General features: G+C 43.0%; 2 protein-coding genes across 2 annotated transcripts; both read left to right on the plus strand.

Moving 5' to 3' along the window:
- The first annotated feature begins 8711 nt into the window (after positions 1-8711).
- LOC135211357 (zinc finger MYM-type protein 5-like) lies at positions 8712-9413 on the plus strand. The gene has a single exon (XM_064244670.1). The coding sequence runs from the start codon at positions 8712-8714 to the stop codon at positions 9411-9413; it is 702 nt and encodes a 233-aa protein (XP_064100740.1).
- A 323-nt stretch (positions 9414-9736) lies between these two features.
- LOC135211358 (zinc finger MYM-type protein 1-like) lies at positions 9737-11226 on the plus strand. The gene is made up of 2 exons (XM_064244671.1): positions 9737-9974; positions 10283-11226. The coding sequence occupies exons 1-2, from the start codon at positions 9737-9739 to the stop codon at positions 11224-11226; spliced, it is 1182 nt and encodes a 393-aa protein (XP_064100741.1).
- The last annotated feature ends 16274 nt before the right edge of the window (positions 11227-27500 follow it).

Raw genomic sequence — 27500 nt, forward strand, 5'->3', positions numbered from 1 at the left:
TGGATCCAATCTTGATGGACTGATGACCCTTAAGGAGAATACAGAATTAAGGCAGTCCCCGGGTTACGACGTTCCGAGGTTAAGGCGCTTCTCAATTATACTCGTCAGACATTATTTCCAGGATTACGACGCATGTTCCAGGGTTACGACGCCTACAACGCTCATCTGGCAGATGAAATATGACACCAAAAATGCAAAATAATCAATATTTGAAGGTTTTTTGGATGAAAAATGCAATAAGAATGCAGTTTACATAGTTTTGAATGCACCCAAAGCATCAAAAGTAAGCTTTTCTTAGGATTTTTTACGATGTTCGGGCTTAACCCGGGGACTGCCTGTACATACTGTATTCTCCTTCCCTTCTACAGCCCCCCTGGATGTAGGGAACCCATCTTGAATGAATTTTGAGTTTATTGTATCACGAATAATAATATACAACCTTTGATCTCTGGGAGGCCCTTAATTTTACCTTTTGAGTCCTCCAATCAAGCAGAAGTAAATTGAACTCATTTCAAAGCCCGTTGAAGTGCAAGAAAAACTAAATTGCAGGATCCAATCTTGGCCTGGTTCTATTCCCTATTCAGAAATGAGAATTGGTCAAGGTTCTTAATATTAGAAAGTGAAACCAAATATTATCAGACTTGAAAAATACCATTAAACGGACTTTCACAGCTGAAATGACTTTCAGGTCATTCAAAAATAAAACATGATTGGTTGAAGTAACTATAAAAAATGAGTTAACTTGCAATACAATCTATAGATTACTCAAAAGCTGAAGTAATGAAACATGGCACAATGAATAGTATACAAGGAATTTTTATTAGATGCTCTTAAAAAAAGAAAATATAATGTGCAAGATTGTAAAATCTACAATATTCCAAGCAGGAAAAATAAAGAAACTAAATGAAAAGAGCCCTTCCATATACTGGTCCCATTGCTTGATGGCCTGATGCCATGCCAGTGTCATCCAGCCTTGGATAGCAGCAAATAAGGGATTTTGACAAAGGAAAAATCTATTTCTGGGCAAGGACCTGTGTCGCCCAGTGAAATGCTCCTATAGCACTCATTTCTAAGGTATAAATATTACTAAATATACAAGAGAAAAAAGCTATATGGAATGCCAGGGTTATACCTGGCTCGCTCACCCTTATAGGGTGTTGGTATGGAAACTGGGGCGTGTGAAAACCACTACCAGAGGTCCTCTGCCAATTAGACTTCTCCCTTCTCAACATCCCTTGCTCTAAAGAGGGGCCGTTCCACGGCCATCTACTTCCCGCTACTGCTACAACTAGCGCCCCCTCCGACATTCCTGAAAATAGCACCCAAGCTTGGGCCAGCTCAGGGCAGGGAAGATAGGGTTGGGTTCACTGGGTGACACAGGTCCTTGCCCAGAAATAGATTTTTCCTTTGTCAAAATCCCTTTTTTGGGCCTAACCTGTGTTGCTCCGTGAGATACTAACAGAGAATTGGCCCCACTAGCTTGGCAATACAGTGTAAACAAAGCTACTGGAAGGAAAATATAAAAACTCCTAACTGTTTATTGTGCAATTTTAATAAAAGTTCCTTATCCTTAATAATCCTTAGCTTACAACATTATATACAAGAGTTAGCATATATACAAAACTCTGGTAAGACCAAGGCAATGCCAACACCAGGTAGTACAGGATAACTATATACAAACTAATATTGCTTAAATATGTACAGTACTGGAGTGGGTTAATGTGCAATCCAGAGAAAGTGCTAAAAGGTGGTTATAATCCCTTAAGAGTAGGTATTATTAGAATAACTAGGCTGTATCAGGGGAAACGATGTTCCCTACTGCCACTGCTGAGTACTTAAGGGACTCTAGAGACTTTAGGTAGTGGTGTTTAAATATTGTCGGTGATTTCCAACCCGTATATTTTTTGAGATCATCGAAGTTCATGTGATGAAAGTAACTGACTGAGGTAGCCACTGCCCGGATATCATGCACGTGTGGAACTGATTGCGGGTTGGCTTGTTTAATAAAATACAGGATTTGTAGTCTGATTGCCTTCAGGGAAATGGTTCTGCCATTCTCTCTAATAAATAAAGGGCCTGAAGACTTTTTGGAAGATCTATTCAGATAGAATTTCAACATGTTTACAGGGCATAGGGATAGATCTTGTGGAAGAGGGACAATCTTCCATGGGGACCACCTGTTCTGTGGGTCCTCGTTCTTTGCCAAGAATTTCCGATCTGGGGAGATTAGAACTTCTCCGGATGGGAGGAAATCAATATGATTTGGTTCTCTGGAGAGGGCCGACAGTTCAGATATTCTGGCTCCTGAGGCCAGACTTACTAGGAATAACGTTTTTCTGAGGCTAGTCTCAGTACATCATTTAGAAACCAGGAGACCGTATGAGGGCGATCTGCTGGCCTCAGTCTGGCACAGGCTCTTGGAATAGACGAGAAATACGAATCTGTAAGATCAATATTAAAACCAAACTGAAATATTTTCCTCAAGGCAGATTTAGTTGTGGTGATAGTGCTTGCTGCCAGATTCGTAGTCATCGTCTGTACCTTTGAGTCTTTTAGAAAGGTGGCTAGTTTTCTCCCTGCTGAATCATACTGCCGAAGCGTCGATTCTCTTTTGTCTGACTCTAAAAACAGAGTGTTTAGAGGATCAATATTGGCATCCTTCTGTGCCGCAAACTTCATAAAGTCCATAAAGTTAAGGCATTCTGTATTCTTGAGGAAGCTGACACAGTCCGAGTTTGTATTACCTGTGTCAGCTTCGGGTTGGGAATCCGCCTGGGGCGGAGTCCTAACTCTACTAGGAGTGGAAACCAATTGCTCTTGGGCCAGTTGGGAGCTACCAGCACAATCTTTCCTTTGAAGGATCTGAGTTTGCTCAGAACTTTCATTAAGAGGTTTATGGGTGGAAATAGGTAAATCCTCTGCCAATCGTTCCAGTCTATGGACATGGCATCTGTGGCGTGAGCTAGAGGGTCCAAATTGGGAGCCACATAACACAGCAGCTTGTGGTTGGACTCCGTGGCAAACGGATCCACTTGAAGGCCCGGAACCTGTTTGCATATCCAATTGAACGATCTTGCGTCTAGGGAATATTCCGATTCCAGCGGAGATGTCCTTGACAGACCGTCTGCGACAACATTCCTTACGCCTGCCAGGTGAGTGGCTGACAGATGCCAATGGTTCTTTGCTGCTAGTGAAAAGACTGCTACTATCACATGATTTATGTGACTTGACTTGGAACCTCCTCTGTTTATACAGTGAACTATTACTGCACTGTCTAACACTAGTCTGATATGGATTTTCTTGGCTGGAGAGAGTCTCTTTAGGGTCAGGAACACGGCCATGGCTTCTATTACGTTGATATGCAGCTGGTGGAATGCTACTGACCATGACCCTTGAACTTTTTTGTACTGGGAGTATCCTCCCCAACCGCTTAGTGAGGTGTCCATGTGGACCACTAAGGCCGGCGGAGGGAATTGTAACGGTACTGATTTTGCTAGGTTCATGACTTTCGTCCAAGGACGGAGTCTCTTCCGGAGTATCGGTGGGATCCGGGAAATTTTGTCCCGAGATTTCTTTTTCGCTCTGGTCCGCCAGACCCGGTTGATATCCTTCAGTTTGGCCTTTAACAGAACATCTGTTACTGCGGCAAATTGAAGTGAGCCTAGGACTCTTTCTTAGTTCCTCCGGGACGTCTGTCCTTGAGAAACCGTCTTGTAGCCTTCGCTATCTCTCTGCGTTTCTCCGGCGGGATTGACAACCTGTGGGTGGTCAGGTCCCATTGTATTCCCAACCACCGAAAGCGTGATGCCGGAGTAAAGCGGGATTTCTTGCTGTTTATCTGGAATCCTAGATATTCCAGGAATTTTATTACTTTGTCTGTTGCCCTGCAACATTCTTTGTCGCTGGTTGCCCAAATGAGCCAATCGTCTAGGTAGGCTACTAACATTATCCCTTGAGCTCTTAATTCTTGTACTACTGTCTCTGCTAACTTTGTGAATATTCTGGGCGCTATATTGAGCCCGAATGGCATGACCTTGAAGGCGTAAGCCTGTCTTTGTAGTTTGAAGCCTAGGAAGGGACAAAAATGCCTTGCTACCGGAACATGATAGTAAGCATCTGTAAGATCTATAGAGGTGGTGACGACCCCACGGGGAAGTAAGGTCCGCACCTGCGAGACGGTTAGCATGCGGAACTTGTCGCATTGAATGTATGAGTTCAGATGGGACAGGTCCAGAATTATTCTTAGTTTGTTTGAGTCTTTCTTTGGAACGCTGAACAAGCGTCCTTGAAATTTCAAGTGTCTGATCTCTTTTATTGCCTTCTTTTGAAGAAGGTCTTTGGTATAATCTATTAGGTCCGCCGTTGGATTTTGATAAAAACTGGTTGGTGGAGGAGGCCCTTTTATCCAACTCCACCCCAGGCCTTTTGATATTATGCTGTAGGTCCAAATGCTGAATTTCCAACGGTCCCGGAAGAAGTACAGCCTCCCTCCTACCTGGGGATTCTCACTGGTTAGCGGAGGGCCTACTTCCCCGGCTCCCCCAGAAACCTCTGCCTCTAGCAGAGGCTCTACCTCTGGCCTTGTGTCGGAAGGCTCCTCTGGCTCTGCTACCCCTTGCGAACCGGTTGTATCCTGGAAATGCCCCTTGTGATTCATAGGAGGCGTTGAAGGCCGGAGATGAGACAAATGTGGTCGAACTCGGGCTGCTGAGGTGGTTGGCTCTGTAACAAAACAAATTGCTGCTGAGGCTGGGCCTTTGAGGTGGAGGGTTGATTGAGCTGGGTTACAGGAACAGCCTGTACCACCGCTTGAGCTTGAGAGGTCTGGAAGGACTGGAACTTCCTAGGCCTCTTCCTGCCCCTGGGATGTGTTCCGGCAGGTTCAAATTTTCTTATGGAAATGAGACCCCAGCGGACTCGCAGGTTCTGATTTGCCCTGGCCGCTTCGCCGAGAACACTGTTCACCACACTTTCGGGGAATAGATTTGCACCCCAAATTGGAGCCTTAATAAGCCTATTGGGCTCATGCCTGATGGAAGCATCGGCTAAGATGTGCTTCCTACAGTTTCTCCTGGCTACTGCGAAGTCATATACGTCACACTGGAGGGTCTGAAGTAATGACTTCGTCAGGACTTTAAATAGAGGCTCTTCACCGTAGACCAGGGATGTCATCTCCGCCGTGGTGACCGAGTTGATAGATCTGCTCAGTCTGCACTTTGCCTCATATTCCGCCTTTATCATGGGCTCCGGAATCCTGGGTAGGCGCTCACTGAACTGAGTGGAAGCACAGTCCGGATTGAGTTTCCCTACCGTAATAGTTGCTGGGGCATCCACCCAGCACTCCAGGTCTCCCGGGAGAAGCAGGGAGGTCAGGTCTGTCTCCCTGAGTTGAGGCATCGGCTTTTTGTCCATTACCGCTTGGAGAGTCAGTTCTAGTGTCGTCATCTACCACAAACATGGTGTACGAGCCTTTATGTGGTGTCAACTTTGTGTTGACACACTCCCAGTCAGTCAGGGTACGAACCCATGCTGATTGGGCTTTGTCTCTGGGGTAGATAACAGTCTCCTTCGGGACCTTATCTACCCTTATCAGTGCCTCCTCCGTTAGCCGGGCGTAGCCCAGAAAGGGGAATTCGAGACCCGGCGGGTAAAACTAGAAGTCTTCTACTGGCCGGGTTCCACATCCCTCGATTGTCAACATGCCCTCTGAAAATGGGGCATGGACTGCAAGCTGCCATGGATTGTTATTCTTAAATGGCGGGAGTTTTGATGCGTCCGGCACCACAAATGGTTGTTGTGAGTGTCCGGACCGGAGGAGTTCTGCCATCAAGCTCTCCTGGTTTTGCAGCCTCTGGGTCAGGGACTGAATGGACTGTCACGACATCTCTAGGCTGGAAACGAGCTGCGAGGAGATTTCTTGGAACTTGGTTTGCACCAAGTTACCCATCTCCTGCATGAGCAAACTTGAAAAAGTTGCTGGGTCAAAGCCGGATTCCATAGGTCTGGCTCTGGACCCTCTAGCTCTCAACCCCTGATGTGGGGGAGCAGCTTTTGCCGAGTCCGCCACTGGGTTAGTAGCTGGTGGCGTACTGGCGGAGCTCGTTTTAGGAGGCTTTGAAGGCTTGGTAGCCTTCGGTAGGGGATTCTTAAGAGATTTTATTTTAGGGATTACCGAGCACGACTCGTCCCTACTGGTCGTGGTTTCCCGGTAAATCCCTGGAAGGAAGAGGAAGAAGATTGAGACGGACTAAAGGATAGAACTTTAAACCGTGTGCCACCTGCCTCACTTACCTCCCTACCTTGACCTTGGTTGGTGACGACCATTGGCTCGCGGTCCAGGCTAATGGCTGCTACCTCCCCAAGGACCTTGTCGCCTAAACCCTCCAGCTCTTCCGGCAGGACCTGGGTCTCCTCGCGGATCCTGGCAATGATAGGAGCCGCCAAATCTGCCGCTACAGCTGCCAACATCTTTGCGTTGGGGTAGAGGAGGGAGCACATCTCCTCTGACAGCATGTAGGGTTGCTTGGATTTGACGTTCCTACCAAATCCTTCTACCCATACCTTGAGGGTTGCTAACAACGACGCCTTGAGGGGTCTGAGAGATAGTGGAGTCAAGACCTATCCTAGAATAATGATCCACGTACTTCAAAATAAGTCATTATGATTCTCAATGTATCATTTATTGGAATGGTACCTACCGACTCATTAGTCAGATCCATCACCAGTGTGTAACACACTTCGCAACCATCCGGGTGCCACACCAGTAGGTCGTCCACCTGGACCGCACATCCGGCATGAGATCTACACACCTCATGTCCTCACGGCTGCTGCAGGACCGCCATGCATGCCGTCTCCTGACAGCCTACCATCTGTAAGTTAAATGATACATGAGTATCTCTATACAGGCCCGCCAGAGTTGTATCCGACGGGGCATGAATCCTAAAATTAAGGCCGCCGGAGTAGATTCCAGCGGAATGTGCGTGTTTACTAAACTATTAAACATACGTTTTTACTTCTCTTAATAAGTTCCTGACTGCTCCGGACCCTAATCTCGTTCTCGTCATGATTGTCTTTAGTAAAATAGGCTTGGTATGAACAGAACAGGGGAAGGATAGACCTGGTCTGAATCCGCTCACACTGGAGAAGCGCTACCCGGCACTCTGGAAGCGCTTCTCTTATCCCCAATCCGCCCCCACCAGAGTGGGAAGCAGAATCACTGACAGAGAATGTTGGAGAGGGGGGAGTGATGGGAACTGAGTACACAGTATTCCGTTCCCAGAATACCCGGCGGGGTGGGTAATTGCCCGCTGTAGTAAAATGGACCAGATACATACCCTGAGGGTGTGAAACTTAGGCTAAATTAAAACTATTAGACATAAGTTCTGTCTGTTGTCGTCCACTCTGTGTCCCGCCCCCACACAGTTGCTATTATTATTATAATCACGGGTCTGGCTTAACAGGAGCAGAACAGGGAAAATAGGTAAAACCTAGGCCTGAGTCTGATGATTTAAGGAATCGTAACTATTGTCATTGTAACAGAAACGAATTCTCTAGCCGAGCCCCTGTCCCACCGGAGTGGGAGGATAGCAAAAGGATAGGGGTCCGGGGGTAGGGTGGCGAAAACACAGTAAACAACGCGGCGTATACCATCCCGACGAGTCAGGTGGCCAACCAGGACTCGCCGAGGTGGACACCACCGGCCTCATACCCACCGAGCATCAAGAGCTATACCACTACCCCAATCATACCCCTACCCTCCCCCAACTAGGGATAAGGCTCTAGCCGTTCTTACCCGAGGGCAGGGCCCGTGAGAGGGGGGTGAAGCTGGTTTCTTTACACCAGGGCCCGGTCTCAAAGGGGGCCAGTCACCCGACCAGGAGGGAAAAAAATGGGAGAGCAAATGGAGAGAGAGAGAGAGAGAGAGAGATAGAGAGAATACTAATATGCAAAACACACCATAAACATATGTATATATATAATAGAAGTTTCTACAGTTAATCAGTAAAATTATAGTTGTTGAAAAACTTTCTAAATAATCTTAAGCCTGGAGTGACACCACGTAATTACGTAAATGAATGCAGCTCAGCTGTGTTGGAATATAAGCGATGTCAACTCTCCGTCTCGCTCAGTCACCATCATTCTGATTGCCTGGCAGGATGTACATCGTCTTTCTCATTCCTTGGCAAATATTTCAGTAAGTTACAGAACTTACAGCAGTGGTTCCCAACCTGGGGGAAATGGTATGGACCGTATAGTGTTATGTGCATTGTTTATTTACACCAGTTTGTTTATGATAGTTTATCCATATTTTCCTTTAAAATATATGCAGACAGTCACACCTGGTTGTTTTTCATAATTTTCTTGGGAGAGGGGAGGGGGAGGCTTACATCGCATGGTTCTTACCCTTTAGCTGGATAATGCCTAAATAGGCGGTTTATACCTACAGGTCTATAGCTTATAGGCTTGCCGCTTGCTTTGCTCACCAAATAGGCTGCTTCAAAGAAAAAATTCCAAAGTCGATTTTTGAGTCCAAGTCCATCCCTGTTAAATTAAATGAAATTGTTCAATAACAACATGTACATTTTTTAAACAAATTGACCAAAACTGTTGAGTATGTACCATGTAATGGTGTAAGTGTCATAATGTCATTATCACCATTGTGCTTTAGCCTTTAGGGTAAAAGTTTTTTTCCTCTTCTTTCAGACTGCATAATGTATTCTCACAAATCAGGTGCACAGAAGCAGAAAGAAAAACAGGCTAGGGAAGAGGCTGTTTTAAAGTGTGCAAGAACATTATTTGAAGTGGGTGTTAAGAAAATAGACACAATAGACACTAATGTAGAAGACCAGAATATCTTGCCCTCATCCTCAGAGTCAGACCCCTCAACTTCACAGTCATTAGTCCAAGATGCCCAACAGGAAGCCGAATCCGATGTAATAAATGCAGAACCCAAAGACACTGAACAACAAAGAGATATAGGTTTGATCCCTGATAGGCCATCTCGAGTGCAGATTGAAGATTTTGTTAGACAGGGCCCTCAGCCAATACCAAGTCAAATTGCTTCAGATGATAAGGGTAACAGTTTCCCTTATACAGTTTTGAAAGTTCAGAGACCAAATGGTGAAACTGGAAAACGAGATTGGCTAGTGTATAGTCAGTGTAAAAGAGCACTTTTTTGTTTTCCTTGTCGACTGTTTATTGCAGGATGTACACAACAGCCAAAAACACCTTCAAATTTGACATCATGTGGCATTGGAAAACAATCGTCATGGAAAAAACATTATAACCGCATTCCAGAACATGAGCATACAAACTACCACAAACAGTGTTATCTAGACTGGCGTCAGTTAGAAGCACGTTTGAAAGAGGAATCTGGAAAATTGATGATCAGTTACAGAGATCATTCAGTCTGAGAAAAGTAAATGGAAGCTAATTCTAAAACGAATCTTGGATGTTGTACTGACTTTAGGAGAGCGAGGCCTTTCATTTCAAGGAGAGTCTAGCATGATAGGTGATACAAATAATGGAAATTTTCTTGGTATAATTGAGCTGCTTTCTCGTTATGATCCCATTCTTCAAGATCATGTATCTAAAGTGAGAGAAGCTCAGAAGGATGGGAAGCGTCTTCAGGCTCATTATCTCCTATTCGTCACAAAATGAATTCATTCAATTATGTGCCGAAAAGGTTAAAGACTGTATTCTTAATGAGCGTGATCAGGCCAAATATTATTCAATAATGGTTGATGCTACCCCAGATATGTCACATACTGAACAAAGTACATTCATCCTGAGATACCTAACTTGTGATGAATGTGGTAAATACCTGATACAAGAGAGATTTCTTTCATTTATTGATGACAGTAAGAAGACCGGGGCAGACATTTCAGAGATGATATTAAAATTTCTTAGTGATTCTCATATTCCTTTTGAAGATTGCAGAGGTCAGGGATACGACAATGGTAGTAATATGTCAGGTGAGTACAATGGAGTCCAGAGCCATCTTAAAAGAAAGAATCCTCTCTGCTTGTTCTCACCTTGTGGCTGTCATTCCTTAAACTTGTGTGGTTCTGATGCTGCTGCTTGTTGCAAGAGGTAGTAACATTTTTTGGGATGGTACAGACAGTATATAATATTTGCTCGAGCAGTCCCAAACGCTGGGAGATACTTGAGAGTCACATTGCGGCATCTCTTCACGGTTTATCTGGAACTCGGTGGACAGATAGAGTAGCTAGTGTCAGGCCCTTTGCACACCATTTACCTGGTATTCTCGCTTCACTTGAAGAAATATCCCAACTGAAGAGTTTAACAGCTAAAACTAAAGTAGATGTGGCAGCCGCTATTAAGTATGTGTCTTCTTTTGAATGTATTTTGATGGCTGCTTTTTGGTTCAAGTTATTGAATTCAATAGATCAGAGAAATCAGGTGATTCAAGCTCAGTCTTCTACTGTAGATATTGAAGTAAAAAACATAGAGGACTTGGAAACTGAATTGCAGTCTCTCAAAAAGAAGTGGCATTTAATTTATGATGAAGCCAAAGTTGTTGCAGTTGCCATGAACATTGACCCAGTATTTCGAGTCACTCGGAAAGGAAAAAGAAAATCCTTTTTTGATGACTCCGACTCTGATGATGATAAGGTATCAGGTGAAGATTCACTTATACAGACAGACGAACATAGGTTTAAGAAAGAAGTGTTTTTTAAGGTTATTGACACAGTATGTGAGAGACTAAACAAGCGTTACCAGGCCATCTTCCAGATTAACAAACTATTTGGGTTTCTGTGGTCATATCTTGATATGACTGATGAAGTGATAGTAAATGATTCTAAAAACTTTAGCACTGAGTATAGCAAAGACATCTCTAGTGACAAGCTAACTGAGGAAATTCTGTACCTTGAGAATATACATAAAGCCAATTTAGATGACAACTCTCTCTCTCCACTTCTGCTTCTTAATAAGATCACAAAATTAAAACTACAAGATTTGTTTCCAAATATATGCATAGCCTTGAGAATTTTCTTGACGTTGCCAGTCACAGTTGCCTCTGCAGAAAGATCCTTTAGCAAATTAAAGTTGATTAAGAATCACTTAAGAAGCACAATGGGACAAGAGAGATTATCATCACTAAGTCTTTTAAGCATTGAAAGTGATTTGGCACGAAAGATTGATTTTGATGATTTAATTGAGTGTTTTGCTGCTAGAAAAGCAAGGAAAGGAGTATTTCTTTAATAATTATACATGTATACTTGTATGAAACAGTCACATTTATGATTTATTTAATATAGGGAAATTTGAATTTCAAATTCATCAAAACTTTATTATGCATGATAATTATACACAACATGCAACAGGCCAACAGTGACTTACTGCACAATGCCACTTTAATGAGTTTCATGAGTAAGTTTTGTTTATCTCAAATTATACGTAATGTAATAACAAAATAAGTTGTTAACTGCAAGTCATAAATAAAGCTCCAATATGGCAAGATGAACAGAATTTACATCCTACCAGTGAACATTTATGGCTTTAAATTGGCTCTTAAAATTGGTCAAATTCTAAAATCCTGATCCCCCCAGCTGGATGGGCTCACTTCACTCGCCAAATGGTAGGGGCCCAATGACACTCACAGTACCAGGGCCCTGTGATGGCTCTCCCTGGCCCTGCCCGAGGGTAGTGTATGGCGAGCTGCATTACCCCACCGAAGTGGGTTCAGGGGGAGGGAGGACGCCGATAGGGGTGGCTCACTCGTGATCGATTGGTCACAGCAACCAGCCAGGTGGCACAACCCTCCGAGAAGCCGTGAACCAATCAATACCAGGGACAGAAGGCTTATAGGCCAATTGTCTCATACTTAAGGCAAGCACTACAATAATAAGACATGGATAGTATCATACAAGCGGTCCTGACGCGAGAGGGGAATAGGGAAGGGGGAGGATAGGATAAAAGTCCATACGAGCAGCTAGCCTAACCCTCCAAAATCGGAACACCGATCTGGTCAGGTAGGCCAGGGTGGCTCTAAGGACATCGTACATAGGCCACAATAAGGGCCAATCCACCCTCCAAAATCGAATTTCGATCTGGTCAGGTGGATGAACTAGCCCCGTTTTTTAGAGCTAGAGTACGATATAGTACTGGCTAGGCCGTCCAGCCAACGAATCGACTGGAAAGTCAGCCATTAACGAGCAGGATAACGGGAACTCCCATGGCTAGCCTACCTTCCAAAACCAATTTTGGCCTGGACGGGTAGGCCAGTGTATGACTCTCACGTCAGGATACCGAATATATAATAAAAGGCATAAAATTCTTTGATTAAATGCTAAGCTAACTAATAGACACGACTACAATCAGCATGAGGAACTAATTGAAAGTCGTCATGAATTGTTATGAAACTTTTGCAGGTAGCGACGCGTATAAAATGGCTGACTCGGGAGCGGCGTCATGCAGGGCTTCCGCTACGTACCAACAAAGAAAACATTCTTATAAAAAGCATCGGTACCTTAAAAAGAACAAAATTGATAATTGCAGTACTCAACTTAGATGAGGGAGTCTCCTGATGCTCAGACATCTCAAAACAAGCAAAAAAGGGCTTCCTAAGAACACACACACGTGTAAGTCTGCACAGTGCTATTAAAGGAATGTCGGAGGGGGCGCTAGTTGTAGCAGTAGCGGGCAGTAGATGGCTGTGGATCGGCCCCTCTTTAGAGCGAGGGATGTTGAGAAGGGAGAAGTCTAATTGGCAGAGGACCTCTGGTAGTGGTTTTCACACGCCCCAGTTTCCATACCGACACCCTATAGGGGTGAGCGAGCCAGGTATAACCCTGGCATTCCATATAGCTTTTTTCTCTTGTATATTTAGCAATATTTATACCTTAGAAATGAGTGCTATAGGCGCATTTCACGGAGCGACACAGGTTAGGCCCAGAAATGGGTTTTTCACATAGTTGTGCCTTTAGATACTTTTTATCGGTTTAATTAATTGGCTTCCTTCATCTTGCTGTCTAAGCTTTTCAACCTCCTCTTTCACTTGTCTTGAGTTCCCACCATTGCCAAGATTGGGTTTTTTCAGAGTTCAATTGTGGGAGCTATGGGTATCCTGTCAATCCCCAGTGGTTTTTCACAATTGACAGAGATTACTATGCCAGTCATATTAATATCACAAGCTGGGAATATTCTCTGGAGCTGACCCAAAGATTTCTGGAGGGAGCAGGAATGGCGGCATTCTGTCGGGTTTGCCCATTGGTAGTTTTGCTTGCACTTGGGCCTCTCAGATTATGGTTGATGCCATCGTTGAGGGGTAACCAATCCTCCAGGTAGTGGACTCTTGGGAATCAACTCTCACTGGTGCTGTTGGCTTAGAAATGGCCCACTTGAAAGACATTTGGTGTCTATTTAAGATTTCTTGGCTCGTGGGACCCCTACTGTAACCTGGGAACTGCCTATAAATTTTATGTTAATGATGAAGTCTTTCCAAGTGTACAGAGAAATAGTCAAGTGTTGCGGCAGCAAACTTGAAATTTCACCACAGAGCAATACGTGTACAGGCAATCTCTGGTTATCGGCAGGTTCCATTCCAACGGCGTGACGATAACTGAAAATCCCTGGTGCTTATTGGCGCCTCTTTTAGGTATGTATTGGCGCCAGTATCCAATTATTGGTGCTGATAAGCGGAAATCGGCACATGTAAGTAGGTGCTGAAAATCGCTGATTTTCACCCCTAGACAAGTGCTTTAAAACCAAATTGCTGATAATTGAGCCTGCTGATAACCAGGAACTGCATGAAATAGAATACTTATTTGTATTGAATCCCCGTACAGTCAGTCCCCAGTTATCAGTGGGAGTTCCATTCTCAGTGGGGTGCTGATAAGCAAAAACCGCCATTAACCAAAACTTGGTGATTTATGGTGCTAATTACTGGTTAATGACGCTTATAACCAGTTGATGGCGCCTATAGCTGGAACTCAGCGCCTTATTTTACAGAGCTAGACAAGCGCCATAAAACAGAATCATCATTAACCGAGTCTACCAATAGCTGGGGACTGCCTGTAGAATGTAAGGCTCATTTTAATGTCAGTCATGCTAAGGGCTTAATTTATGCACCTTAGTTAATGAGTTTCACTGTTGGGAAATTTCAGGAAGAATTTGAAGCTAAAGGCAGAGTAAAAGTTGAAAGAATGAAGAAAATTGATGGCATACACTTACTTTTCAACCAGGTCTTATTTTAAATATTTGCTTTAACAAGGCTCCCCGAGTTAGTCAACGCTACCTAATAAGCATTCAGTGAGGCATTTCATATGTACCTAGACCCAGGAGATGCTTGTACTGTCAAGAGTTTGATCGTGTTTTAACCTCTTGTAGACACAAAGAACAAGGAAATGAGCCAATTTGTGTAAATTGTAGTTACACTGAACATGATCTGTGTCGGAAAGATCCCAAATGTGTACACTGTGGAGGCAAACATCTAGCTTCATATAGTAAATGGGATGTATATGCTGTGGAGCAGGAAATTCAGGCAGTATGTGCTGTAGAAAAGCAACCTTTGCTGAAGCTAGATCAAAGGTAATTAGTAAATTTATTAGACTTGGTGTATCATTCTCAAATGTTGTTTCAAACTGCAATTTTAAAACATCTCTCAGTAACAGCAGAATCACTGTTGACTTGGAAGTTAATAAAGTTAACAGTTTTTGATAAAAGAAAAACCTATTTTTGGTATTCGCTGCGAGTCATCAGAAGAGTTACTCTTATGGTTCTGCAAGGGCTCCATAAGACAGACCAACGAATATCAAAGACTTCTCTCAGTTGGTCTTGGCCTGAATAAAATAAACAGGTTTTGACAAAGGGAAAACCTATTTTTGGTACCTGTTGTGTGTCCTCTTAGGGTTCCCCCAGGGTTCCATAAGACGGACCAACAAATATCAAAGAATTGAATCATAGATGGTCTTGCTCAGCATAGTGCCTCTGATAGATGCAGTGATAAAGTGTAAAAGGACTTTCCTTTTCCTTCAGAAATATCCTAGTTTTCCTTCACACTTCTTACACAGAGGTGACAACAGCCAGGCTGTTGTCACCTCTGACAACCAAGTCCCCCATTACTTGCCAGGTCTGTGAAAGAAAAATTACTTGCCACAAATTCACATACCTTTTTGTTACGGAAAGTGGGTGGGTTTGATGACCTCCACCAGCTACTAAATAGGTTTTTCCTTTGTCAAAAGTTTTTGTTATAGCTGCTGTTCATCCTCAAAGGAGCTTTGAAAAGAAATTGATAATTGACGAAAAGGCCAAGCTCCTTATCAGAAAATTCCAGTGACCCAGATGAAAAAATGGTCCTTGGTAAAGTCATTCAAGTTTTTACCTACCTTCCTATATTTAGGATACTTGTTTGGGTTCAATGATGAAGGATAGAAAAAAACAAGAATTTGTATGTGTGCTGTTCTGTGTGATTTTAAAGTGACTTAAAAGATTACGCCAGGTTGGGATATAACACCCCTCCCCTGCAATATCTCGGAATTACCACAGCATCAAGAAGGCCCTTTATTTTCTACTAAGGTGCCCCATGAGACCAGGACTTATTACCAACGCACAGTGTGCCGGAAGCTGTTGAATGTCGTGACAGCAGTGTTTGAGGAGCACTGCCTCGGATAATTACCTTGTAATGACTTTTTAGGGAGTATTTAAGCTATAGGACTTCCTACGAACAATAAGTGGGTTGTCATGATGGAAGTCTCATACATGTTTGTCATGATATCCCCCAAATACCTCTTATTTCATGTACCTTTGCAGGCAGTGGCTGTACAAACTGATACAGACAGGTGATATATAATTTGCTCTCTATACATGTCTCCAAACTGTATTGTTTCATAAGTTGATATGATCAAGGCGATTCATCAACTCCCTTGACCATTTCTCCTACTCAGAGGTATGAACAGTAGACATGCTTTGTGGGGTGATGTTTTAGGCAATGCAAGGGGTAATGTTATGCCATCACTTACAGAAAATGAGGATGTGGGACTCCTTGATACAGGAGAGCCCACACACTTGCATATTCAGACAGACAAGTACACACACGTGTATTGACCTTTCAGTCGTAAGTTCTAATTTCCTGACTGATTTTGAGTGAAGAACACTAGATTATTGGCATGCAAGTGATCATACGCCAGTTATCATTAACACCAATAAAAGCCCATCTGCTCAGAGATCACCATGATGGTTGCTTAAAAAAGCAGACTTAAAGAAAGTCCAAGAACTAAGTGGTATAGAAAGCAGTGCAGTTAAATTTCACAGTGTAGAGATGTTATTGACTTCCTCAATGGAACACTTCATACAGCAGGAATTTACTCTATTCCCAAACCTAAAGGGCTGTTTCGATGGCGACCAGTCCCTTGGTGATCATCAGAACTAAGTGCTTTGCATGGAACCACAAGGAGGGCATTGACTCAATGCTGTAGACACCACACAGAAGAGATTATAATCTTCAATAAGAAATGTAGAGCGCAACTATCATGCAGTGAAAGCAGCTAGACATAATTCATGGTCATCCTTTGTTTCATTAGTTGACAGTCGAACCCCACTATAGCGGAGTCCATCTAGCTTGGCAGCTAAGCCTGCCTACTGATTATATGACAACCATTCCTCGAAGATGATTGGTTGGACATAGTTTTGAAAAGTTTGCTAATCTGCGGTTCTTTTCATCTTCATTTATTTTGCAATGGTTGTTTCACACATGAAACTTACCGAACAATTACATAGCTATACGCTTCTTACCTTACGGCAGTCGAAATTCCAAATTTCTCGGCGCTAATTGGCGCTGCTGACGTGTAGGTGATACAACCCCGCCCACTTTCGGGGATCCCCGGTACTACTGAGCTTTGCTTGACAATTCGTTTTCTGCCGCCCACGGTGAAACACCTGTGTATTTCGCTGCAGTCAACTGTTCGCCATTTTTGTTTGACACCCGATTTGGTGAAGTACAATTTTCTTGGTTGTTTTTTGTGTTTGACGGCTTAGCTGCTTTCTTTATTCATCTGTTTAGTGTGAGTTATGTCAGATTCAGGTTCATCTGTTAGGTTTTGCAGCGAAGGCTGCAAAACTAGATTAGCCAAGTTATGTTATGACCCACACTCGAAGTGCGTGAAATGTAGGGGGCAAGAGTGTACTAAAGAGCGTACATGTAATGAATGTGAAGATCTAGATGATCAAGGATGGAAGAGTTTTTTGTCTCATCTTGATAAGATGGAAAAAGATAGGAAAAGAAAGGCAGCCATTAGGGCTGATAGTAGGGCTAGATTAGAGTCAACTCCTTTGCCGTCAGAGGCAAAGAAGCCCGCTTTGTCTTCTCCTATTTTGTCAAACGTCTCTCCTATTGATAGTCCTCCTACTTCAGTACACCTTACTCCGGCTCAGGTTCCCCATGCTTCTGATTCCGACACCATTGCCCAATTAGAAAATAAGATGGATAGGAAATTTGAGCTGCTTGCTAAATCTGTCATGGATTTAGGTACATCTTTTCGTGAATTTGTGATTAAGTCTGGTGAAGTGAAAAGTGCAAGTGTGTATCCGAGGAGGCGGCTGTCCGTCCCTCCACGTCTTCTAGACCGAGGTCACTGTCCCGCTCCCCAGCACCTGGGAGAAGACATACCGTGAGTCGAAGGGAGACTGGAGGGGTTTGCCCACGGGCGGCCGTCGACTCAGTCGTGAATTTCGACTCGATTTCTGTAAAGAGACACCACTGGAAAGGTGTAGATGTGTCTGGTGTAGGTTTGTCGTCGGACTCGGAGGTGTGTTCGCCTGATACCAGGCGAAAGAAGTGGAGTGAAGTGTCACGCCCGTTGAAAAGGCGCGCAGTGCCATTGGATAATTCGTCATCACCTGTGAAGAGAGGGAGGGAAAAGAGTCCTCAACCCTCGTGTAGCTTTTGGGAGAACCCTGTGTATCTTTCGCCTAGTAGAGGTTCGGGTGCTGTTCGCAAACGATCTCGCGAGGTATCAGTGTCGGACTCGCATGGTTTTGTCTCGCCGACTGAAACAAGGAAAGTTTCGACTCGTTCGCCAGCTAACGAGAGAGAGAGTTCGACTCGCAAGTTTTCATCAAGGAAGTTGTCTCCTTCGCCCGCACCATCGGGAGATGATGCGAACAACAAAGAAGAAGCTTTTTTGGAACCGTTGAGACAGCTTCAGGACTTAGTTAAGTCGTTGAAGAAAGTTAAGTCTTATACGGATGAAGAAGCCAAGCAGTCGACAATGTCGGATGGGAAGGATCAGTCGGAACAAGAGTCGAAAGCGGCTTCTGCTTACTCCAACTTAATGAAGTTTTTGCTGGCTTCTTATACGGAATTCGAGCCAGCTCCTCTATCTTCGCCTCCTTCTACCTTTGTTAAGGATAGGAAAGTACTTTCGGCGAGTCTACCTAAACTGGTGCTTTCGCAGTCGGCGAAAAGAGTCTTCAAAGAAGCAGAGAAGTGGCTGGAGAAGAAGAGGGAGTCTGGTAAAGCCGCCTTCGCTGTCCCACCGTCCAAGTTACAGAAGACATATAAATTTTATGCTACCGGAGAATTACCCTCTTTGGGAGTCGCTGCCTCCGCCCAAGGAGATTTCTCAGGTCTGGTGGATGCTAACAGAAGGACAGCGTTTTCGTCGGCGAAAATTTTCTTTTCTTCGCCTGATTTCGACCACCTGATTAAGAACCTATTTAAGGTAATAGAAGTTTTCAGCTTCTTAGACTGGACTATTGCTGCATTAGCAAGGAAAATAGAGGATTGTCAGTCTCTGGAAGATAGCTTGGCGACAGACTGGCTTGATGTATTATCGTGTGCCGACAAAGCAGTCAGGGATGGCTCAGGGAGCTTGCATCTCTTTTTACTCTGGGCGTCCTTAAAAAGAGAGAACTTTGGTGCTCTTTCACCTCCAAGGGAGTAACTTCTAACCAGAAGTCTGCTCTCATGTTTGCGCCTTTATGTAAGTCGCATTTATTCCCTGAACAGGTTATTCAGCAAGTTCTCGCAAATCTAGAGAAAAAGTCTACCAACGACTTATTGACTCGTTCGTCGACACGACGTCCCAAGGAGACACCACCTACAGGAGCTAAAGGGTCACCTCTTCAGAAGCAACCTTTTCGCGGAGGAAAGTCTAGATGGCAACCCAGACCAAGGACTAATTTGCGTCCACAGGCCACAACCAGTAAGAAACCACCCTCGAGACAGTCGGACAAGTAGGAATTTTTACCCTCACACACCTGTAGGAGCAAGACTCCGCCTGTTTTGGTGGGAATGGAGTCGAAGAGGGGCGGAACAGTGGGTGATCACAGTATTAAGAGAAGGTTATGTGATCCCGTTTGTGCAAGATCCACCACTGTCGAGTATTCCCATCGCCTTAACAGCATACTCGCAGGGATCAGAAAGAGCTTTGGCTCTTGCCAAGGAAGTAGAAGCCCTGATTACCAAGAAGGCCATAGAAATAGTGGAAGACATCTCACCGGGCTTTTACAACAGGCTGTTCGTTGTCCCCAAAGTCATCCATGGGATGCTGGAGGCCGGTCCTGGATGTGAGTGCTCTCAATATCTTTGTTCTGAAGACGAAGTTTCGTATGGAAACCAACCGGTCGGTTATGTCAGCTCTTCGACCAGGAGACTGGATGGTATCGCTGGACATGAAAGATGCATATTTCCATGTACCTATTCATCGGAGCTCCAGGAAATATCTACGGTTCGTTTTCGACGGCAGAGTTTATCAGTTCAGAGCGCTCTGTTTCGGACTTTCGACAGCCCCACAAGTATTTACTCGAGTCCTGGCCCCGGTAAGTCGATGGTTACATTTGATGGGAATCAATATTGCTTTTTATCTGGACGACTGGCTTCTAAGGTCCGACTCCAGTCTCCAGTGTGTGAGGGATTTAAATCGGACACTAATATTAACACAGCAACTGGGATTAGTAATGAATTTAGAGAAGTCACAGTTAGTACCGAGTCAGAGGATTCCATATTTGGGGATGATTCTGGACTCACAAGTTTTTCGGGTTTTTCTCTCCCCAAGGAGAATAGTCTCCCTCTTGCGACGGTACGGAAGCTGTTAAACCGCTCGTCCTGCACGGCTCTGGAGTGGATGAGCCTGTTAGGGACTCTCGCTTCGGTGGAGACTTTTGTTACACTTGGTCGTCTTCACATGAGGACGCTACAATTCTACCTAAAGGCCAATTGGGACCGGAAAGTTCAACCGGATTCGACTGTTATTCCGATCTCCGAGGAAATCAAGGAAGATCTTCGTTGGTGGTTGTCGGAGGAAAGAGCTCAGGAGGGTTTGTCCCTCGAAAGAACGAATCCAGAGCTAGAATTTTATGCCGACGCATCGGGAACTCAGGATGGGGAGCCCTGTGGGGAAAGAGAAGACATCAGGTATCTGGACGGAACAGGAGAGAGGTCTTCATATCAACATAAAAGAGCTGAAAGCAATTTTTCTTGGGCTTCAAAGTTTCACCCCTCTAGTCGAAGGGAAGAAAGTTGCGGTGTTCTCGGACAACAACACAGCGCTGTCATATATAAGAAAACAGGGAGGGACACATTCGTTCTCCCTGTACAGAATGACGGAGCATCTTCTTCTGTGGGCGAATGCGCACAAAGTGACTCTCTTCCCCAGGTACGTGCAAGGAAGCTCAACGTTTTAGCAGACGAACTCAGTCGTGCGCATCAGGTTCTTCCGACGGAGTGGACATTGGATATCAGAGTTTGTCAGGATCTATGGCGGTTGTGGGGACAACCAACGATAGACCTCTTTGCAACGTCCAGGAACAACAGGCTTCCTCTATTCTGTTCTCCGGTCCCGGACCCGTTAGCCTGGAAAACGGATGCAATGCTTCTCGACTGGTCAGGTCTGAATGTTTACGCATTTCCACCATTTGCGATGATCAGAGAGGTATTAAACAAGTTCCAGAGTCACCAGAACGTTACGATTACTCTAATAGCTCCTTTTTGGCCCAGAAAAGGAGTGGTTCCCGGATCTCCTGAGGATGTTAGTAGACTTCCCCAGGCTTCTGCCACAAATTCCATTGCTACTCAAACAGCCCCATTTCGACAGAAATCACCAAGGGTTGTCGTATCTCACTCTGACAGGATTCAGACTGTCCGGGACCTGGTCAGAGCGAAAGGTTTTTCAAGAAGAGCGGCAGAGGCTATTGCTAACTGTAGAAGAGCCTCTTCGGCCAAACTCTATCAGTCAAAATGGGGAGTTTTTAGAAATTGGTGCAGAGAAAGTCACACAACTTCTTCTAAAACCTCTATACAAGAGATAGCAAACTTCCTAATATATCTGAGAGACGTTAGGAAGTTATCGACTTCGACAATAAAAGGATACAGATCTATGTTGGCATCAGTTTTTAAACATAGAAACTTAAATATATCTAATAACTCGGACATCAGCGACTTGATTAAATCTTTTGAGTCCACTAGGACAAGGAGACCAGGTTTAGTGGACTGGAATTTAGACGTGGTATTGTCCTGGCTCTCTAAAGCGAATTTTGAACCTCTTAATTCGGCTTCTTTGAAGGATCTTACTAAGAAGACGTTATTCTTAGTCGCCTTAGCTTCAGCTGGTAGAATCAGCGAGATGCAAGCAATGAGTAAAGAGATAGGATTTACACAAGACAAAGCTGTGTGTGCCTATACTCAGGATTTTTTAGCGAAGAATGAAGATCCTTCGAGACCATGGCCTCGTTTCTTCTCCATTCGAAGCTTGTCAGGATTAGTAGGAGAAGAGGACGAAGAACGTTCTTTGTGTCCGGTGAGAGCACTGACATTTTATATTCATAAAACAAAGGCTTTGAGAGGAAGTTCGAACCGATTGTGGTGTTCGGTTAAAGATCCGAGCCGTCCTATGTCTAAGAACGCAATTTCGTTCTTTTTAAGGAGCCTGATTCAGGAAGCACACACGTCAGTAAGAGATCAGACTCTACAGGTGTGTAAAGTTAAAGCCCACGAGGTTAGGGCAGTAGCGACTTCCATGGCTTTTAGACATAATACGTCGCTAGCATCTATTTTGCAAGCTACGTTCTGGAGGTCGAGATCGGTTTTTGCTCTCCATTACCTGAAGGATGTGGAAGCAACGTTTGATAATTGTTGTCGTTTAGGACCTTTGTCGGTGATGGGCATGGTGTTGGGAAAGGAAGCATAGGGGGATTTGGTCCAATTCCCCTTCCTTTTGACTATCTCTTCGTCTTGATTAGAAGGTGGTCGAGTTTTGGGGAAGCCTGGGGGTACACGGTACCAGGAGTACCCGCCAGTTTTTATGGTAGGGTTTGGTTTATTATTTTTTATGGTTATGTGTAGGTGATGGTCTTTGATTGTTATTTTAATCTGGTCACAGCCCAGGGCAAGGGCGCATATTATTTCATTCTGATCAACCATCGGTGAACCTCCATGGTTGCAGAATACCCACTAGTAGTAGGAACGATCCTGGCCACTACTGCCACGTTCCCTACAAGTGATGAGAGCGCCGACCAGAGGCAGTATTCTCCTGCAGCTGCTCTCTCACGAGGTAAGGTACTACAACATTCTTGCAATGTGAGTTTTTTTTTTTTCTTATTTGCACTTAAAGTCCATATACCCACCAGCCGGGTAATGTGGATTCAGCTATGTAATTGTTCGGTAAGTTTCATGTGTGAAAATGGTATTTTTATTATAAAATAAGGTTTCACACATACTTACCGAACAATTACATGATTAAAGCCCTCCCTCCTCCCCACAGATGGACGGGGCGGCTAAACGAATTGTCAAGCAAAGCTCAGTAGTACCGGGGATCCCCGAAAGTGGGCGGGGTTGTATCACCTACACGTCAGCAGCGCCAATTAGCGCCAAGAAATTTGGAATTTCGACTGCCGTAAGGTAAGAAGTGTATAGCTATGTAATTGTTCGGTAAGTATGTGTGAAACCTTATTTTATAATAAAAATACCATTTTTGGCGAACTAAAATACGTTGTGCTGATTATCAAAAGGAAATGTTACATTATCCCGTGAAATAAAATCATAAAACAGTGGTCCCCCGTATTCACGGGGGATGCGCACCAGACACCCCTGCTGCGAATAGTTGGATCCCCTATAAAAATGCTTAAAATGGCCCTTTTTGTTTGTTAAAACTCATGAAAAACCCACTAAAAATGTTATACCTGGTTTTTCAATAGTTTTATCACAAAGTGCATTTTATGATGAAACTGATAAAAAAACCAGGAATTTGTGGATATTTCTCATAGAAAAATACTGCAAATAGTAGGTGAATTTCCTGCGGATAATGGGGAGATATGTTCCAGAGAGAAATCCGCAAATGCATGAGTCCGCGAATCCGGATAACGAGAATACTTAATTGTTCTGATAATAAAATTATTCTCATTAAATTTTTTGCTTCTTTCAAGTGTGGGTCCTCCCCGTAAACGTTTTTGAACATAGATTTGAAATCTTCCCAAGTTTGACAATTATCGAATGTCATTGTTCGTAGCCACAAGAAAGCATTGCCATTAAGATAATGTAAGATAACGCTTCAATCAATTTGCTAGCCGGATCCTGTATATCTTTGGCTTGAAAGTGGGTTTCTACGTATGTGATCCAATCTTCGACACTTTGAGGCAAATGACTATCAACCACTCCTCGAAATGGCGCTATGGCTGGTTTAAGATGCACTGGTAATGACGAATGATATGTCTTAGGGTCAGAAGTGGTTGCCATATTTTCTGAATGTTACGAAACTCCTAAAAGACTCACTAGTACTTATGCTGCTACAACGTAAATCGGACCTAACAACATTATATATTTATACACATAAATGTTAACGGAACTTCAAATGGTGTTCAAAGGCAGGGAAATGATTGAAAATTTCCTAAGTTAAAATAATAAATTTCTAAAAAGAGAGTGAAAACAAGGTTAAAGACTAACAGTTCAGATCAGTTGTCTGATTACAGTCACATAGCCTGCTGCTCAAGGCTACTCTATCAACTACACCACTTTTTAAATAAGAAGCAACAATAGACTTATCTGAAATGATATGGAAGATTCGTTGGGAGACCGTCAGGCTTGCAGACGCAAATCTCATTGGACTGGGTTGGTGCTTGTTGAGATTAGGGAGTTGAATGCCGAATGTTCAAAACCTTCTGTGTTTCTTCTGAAAAAAAAACTCGCAGTCAAACGTTCACAGGATCTGAATAATTTAGGATTAGTGATGTAATTTGCTTCCTTCAACCTTCAGAACACGTTCCTGTCTTTTTGTTTGTTTATGAAGAATGGTGGTTTCCGTTGTAGACGTGCCACTGAGTATGACTTCTTTCTCTGGTCTTGTGCCGCTCCTTGACAAAGTTGATTATGGCATCCTTTCCTCTTGCTTCGCCGTACTTCTCGTGTTTGATTGTTTGATGACGTCGTTGACCATCAGGGTTTCGTCTTCTTCCTAGATGTAACAGTAACAATGATTTCAACGGGAATGGTTATCGTACATGTGAAATGTATTCATCCTTTTTAGCAGATTGTGTATAAAGATCTGCTTATGTGTCGATAACAGCAAACACACTTGGGGTATTGTCTGTCGTAAGAGTGAATCTTACTCATCCCAGCTTTCTCGATCTACTCAATAATGAGAGAGAGAAGCTTTGTTAACATGATATGCGCAAAGGTCATACTCGGAATGTTACTGCTGCCGTTGACATCGTCGCCACTGCCACTACTTTAGAAAAGCGTGTGGGCATGCACGCCTTGTGGGTGTTGTAAAGAGATGATTAAATAAAATCCACTAAAATCCATTTACTTTTTTTGTATTTCATTCCGAGATTTTCTTCTAAAAAGAGAGTGATCCGAAATCTTTGACCTGTGCTCTGAATCTAATACCGAGCGATAAACCAAGACCACCGAGATAGAAGGCCTGTTAGATGTTTTGTGACATAAGCAAGGGTAGTCCGAGCTGCTAGCAATGACTACGCTGCCTGACGAAAGAAATGTAAACAAACCCTTGCCAAAATCTATCATTTTTGGTCTGCCAGTTATTAATTTACTTATTTTCTCGTCTACACTAATTAGTACACCAAATAATACTTACTTGAAACACAAGTTATAAGATTAATATAAAATGCTGAACCAAAACAATTTGTTTAGTTACAATACAGTCTACCAAAGAATAAACAGCAGTGCATAGGTTTACATCACAAAAAAACATGGCTCTTTCTACTATATGTGAATGAAATAATTCTCTCCTACATACAGTCATTATTTGGTATTTAAATTTTCTAACTTTCTCTTTGGCTACAATAGTTATTTTCTTGAACAACAATTACTCAATGAAACGTTAGTAGAAACCCATATTGTTAATTTCGCTGTTTTTCTGTACTATAACCTTCATAATTGATAAGCTGCCCAATTTATTATTTACCTTTTGACATTTAAACGCTTAAATTCATGATTGTCGACCCAATGTAAAATTTTGACATTTGCATCCTGAATAAAAAGGGAGTGATTTTTGCCAGTAGTTAGTAAAGCTTGAACGATATATTCATTGGATATTTGTAAAACTGAATGAACATTTTGTTTCCCAAAGGTGTAGGGAGATAATGCTATTAACTATATAGTTTATATGAATGTTCATTGAGTAAACATCTATATCATGAAGTTTTTCAAAGGGCTGAATGGTGCATAATGAATTTCGTTTTCAAAATTATTGACATCAAACTGAGGTAACTTCATTGTTTTATTTATAACTTTCTGGCCAAGCCAATTATTCCTGATATATTTTAACAATTTTACTGAAACACACGAAAAAGGGCATTGTTTACTGAAAATGGGTGAGGATACACTTTAGACAGCTGTGGAATGCTGGGAAAATAGGAGGACATTAGTCTTCCCAATGATAGCATTATGATGTTACAATGCAAAACACTGTAAAAATGATTTTTTCTAAGCTTATAATTACCTTCTTCACTGTGCAGTGCAGAACATCAGCTTTTATGCTTTAATTGGGAATTTGTGCAACTTAACTTTACCTGTTGAACATAAAGTAAAATGCTCCTGTTGCAGCCTCACTATAGCCAAAGGCTGTCCCAATAATATTTTTGCCTTTATAATGACAATGTGGTATTGAGTACGTGAGTTTCATCCACCATCAGTATAACTATTTTGTCATTGGGTAGTAATGATTTACATTTACTCTTGATGTACATAAGAAAATTTGAGTCCTTTTGTTATGATGCTGGGCAGACCTGTTTGAAAAAACACTCTCCTGATGGTACATTAACTTTGCGGGGAACAGCTATAGGTATAACAAAAACACAATAATACCAGCTCTGATGAATAATCCAATTTATTCAGTCATAACTAGAGCTAAAATTATTGCCAAAAATGAAATAACTAGTTTTATAACAGCAATGTAATATATATTGCAGTGTTAGAAATACATTCAGCAGTATCAGCTCTCCGGAGTTATTGAATATCTGCTTAATGATATTTGTATCATGAACCTCTGTAGGAATCTTGAGCTCTCCTAAGTGACGTACGTCAATGACATGAAAAATGCATGTACTGTACAGTTAGGCTTAACTGTAGGTAGGGCATTGTGGCATAAGTATGGCTTTTCATTAATCTGTACTGAAGTTTTACCTGTGGAAGAAGAAAGATGGTCGTTTAATATTTTTATGTGTATATGTGAGCACTTAAACCTAGTAATGCAATGAGGATAGGTTCGGTTAGGTTAGTGAAATTTCTAATATAGGCTCCTGTTTTAAACCTGTAACCCTTAGAATACTATGCCGGTCTACTTTTTTTCACCCTAACCCATCTAGGCCCAAAAGGTTTGTTCAATACCTTTGACTATTGTCAATGGAAACCTGCCTATTTCCCCACCACTAGCGAGGCTACACTGGGAGTTCTTTAACTTAGGCTAGCCTATACCTATTCGACTCTGTTAAGCATTGGTTGACATGAATTCCTACTAAAATTCAATGTAGACTAAACCAGTCTTTCTTTACCTGACCTTGTTGCTCACAACTCTTACCTAGAATGCAGACTGTATTTATATTGCAGTCGAAAGTCATCCAGAGAGAAAAGTCAAATAGGTAGTACCTGTTGCAGTGAACTTATTGCCGAGTTATCTGCTTACCACAGAAGTTCGTCCAAAAAAGGACACTAGTACCCATGGCTTGCTACCTCATGATGCCATATAAGTTTTATGTTCCAGTTCATAAATAAAACAATGGAACCACGAAAATACCTCGTGTCCAAGTGATGAAAGGGAAGGTGAGTCGGAAGTGAGTCGCCAGTCACTCGCGCCGGAGAGTCGGACTACCAGGGTCGACGTCATCACGTCATGACATCACATCGAACAGGCCTTCTATCTCGGTGGTCTTGGATAAACACGCTGCACACTCAGGCACACAAACGTACAAACTAACATATTAACACAAATACATACATTTGATTCAAGACGTATTAACTAATAACAATATCAAATTACGTCTTGATAATTACTAATGAGTGGCATCGGTCTAGATAGAACATTATC

The sequence above is a fragment of the Macrobrachium nipponense genome, chromosome 4, assembly GCF_015104395.2.
Source record: "Macrobrachium nipponense isolate FS-2020 chromosome 4, ASM1510439v2, whole genome shotgun sequence".
NCBI lineage: Eukaryota > Metazoa > Arthropoda > Malacostraca > Decapoda > Palaemonidae > Macrobrachium > Macrobrachium nipponense.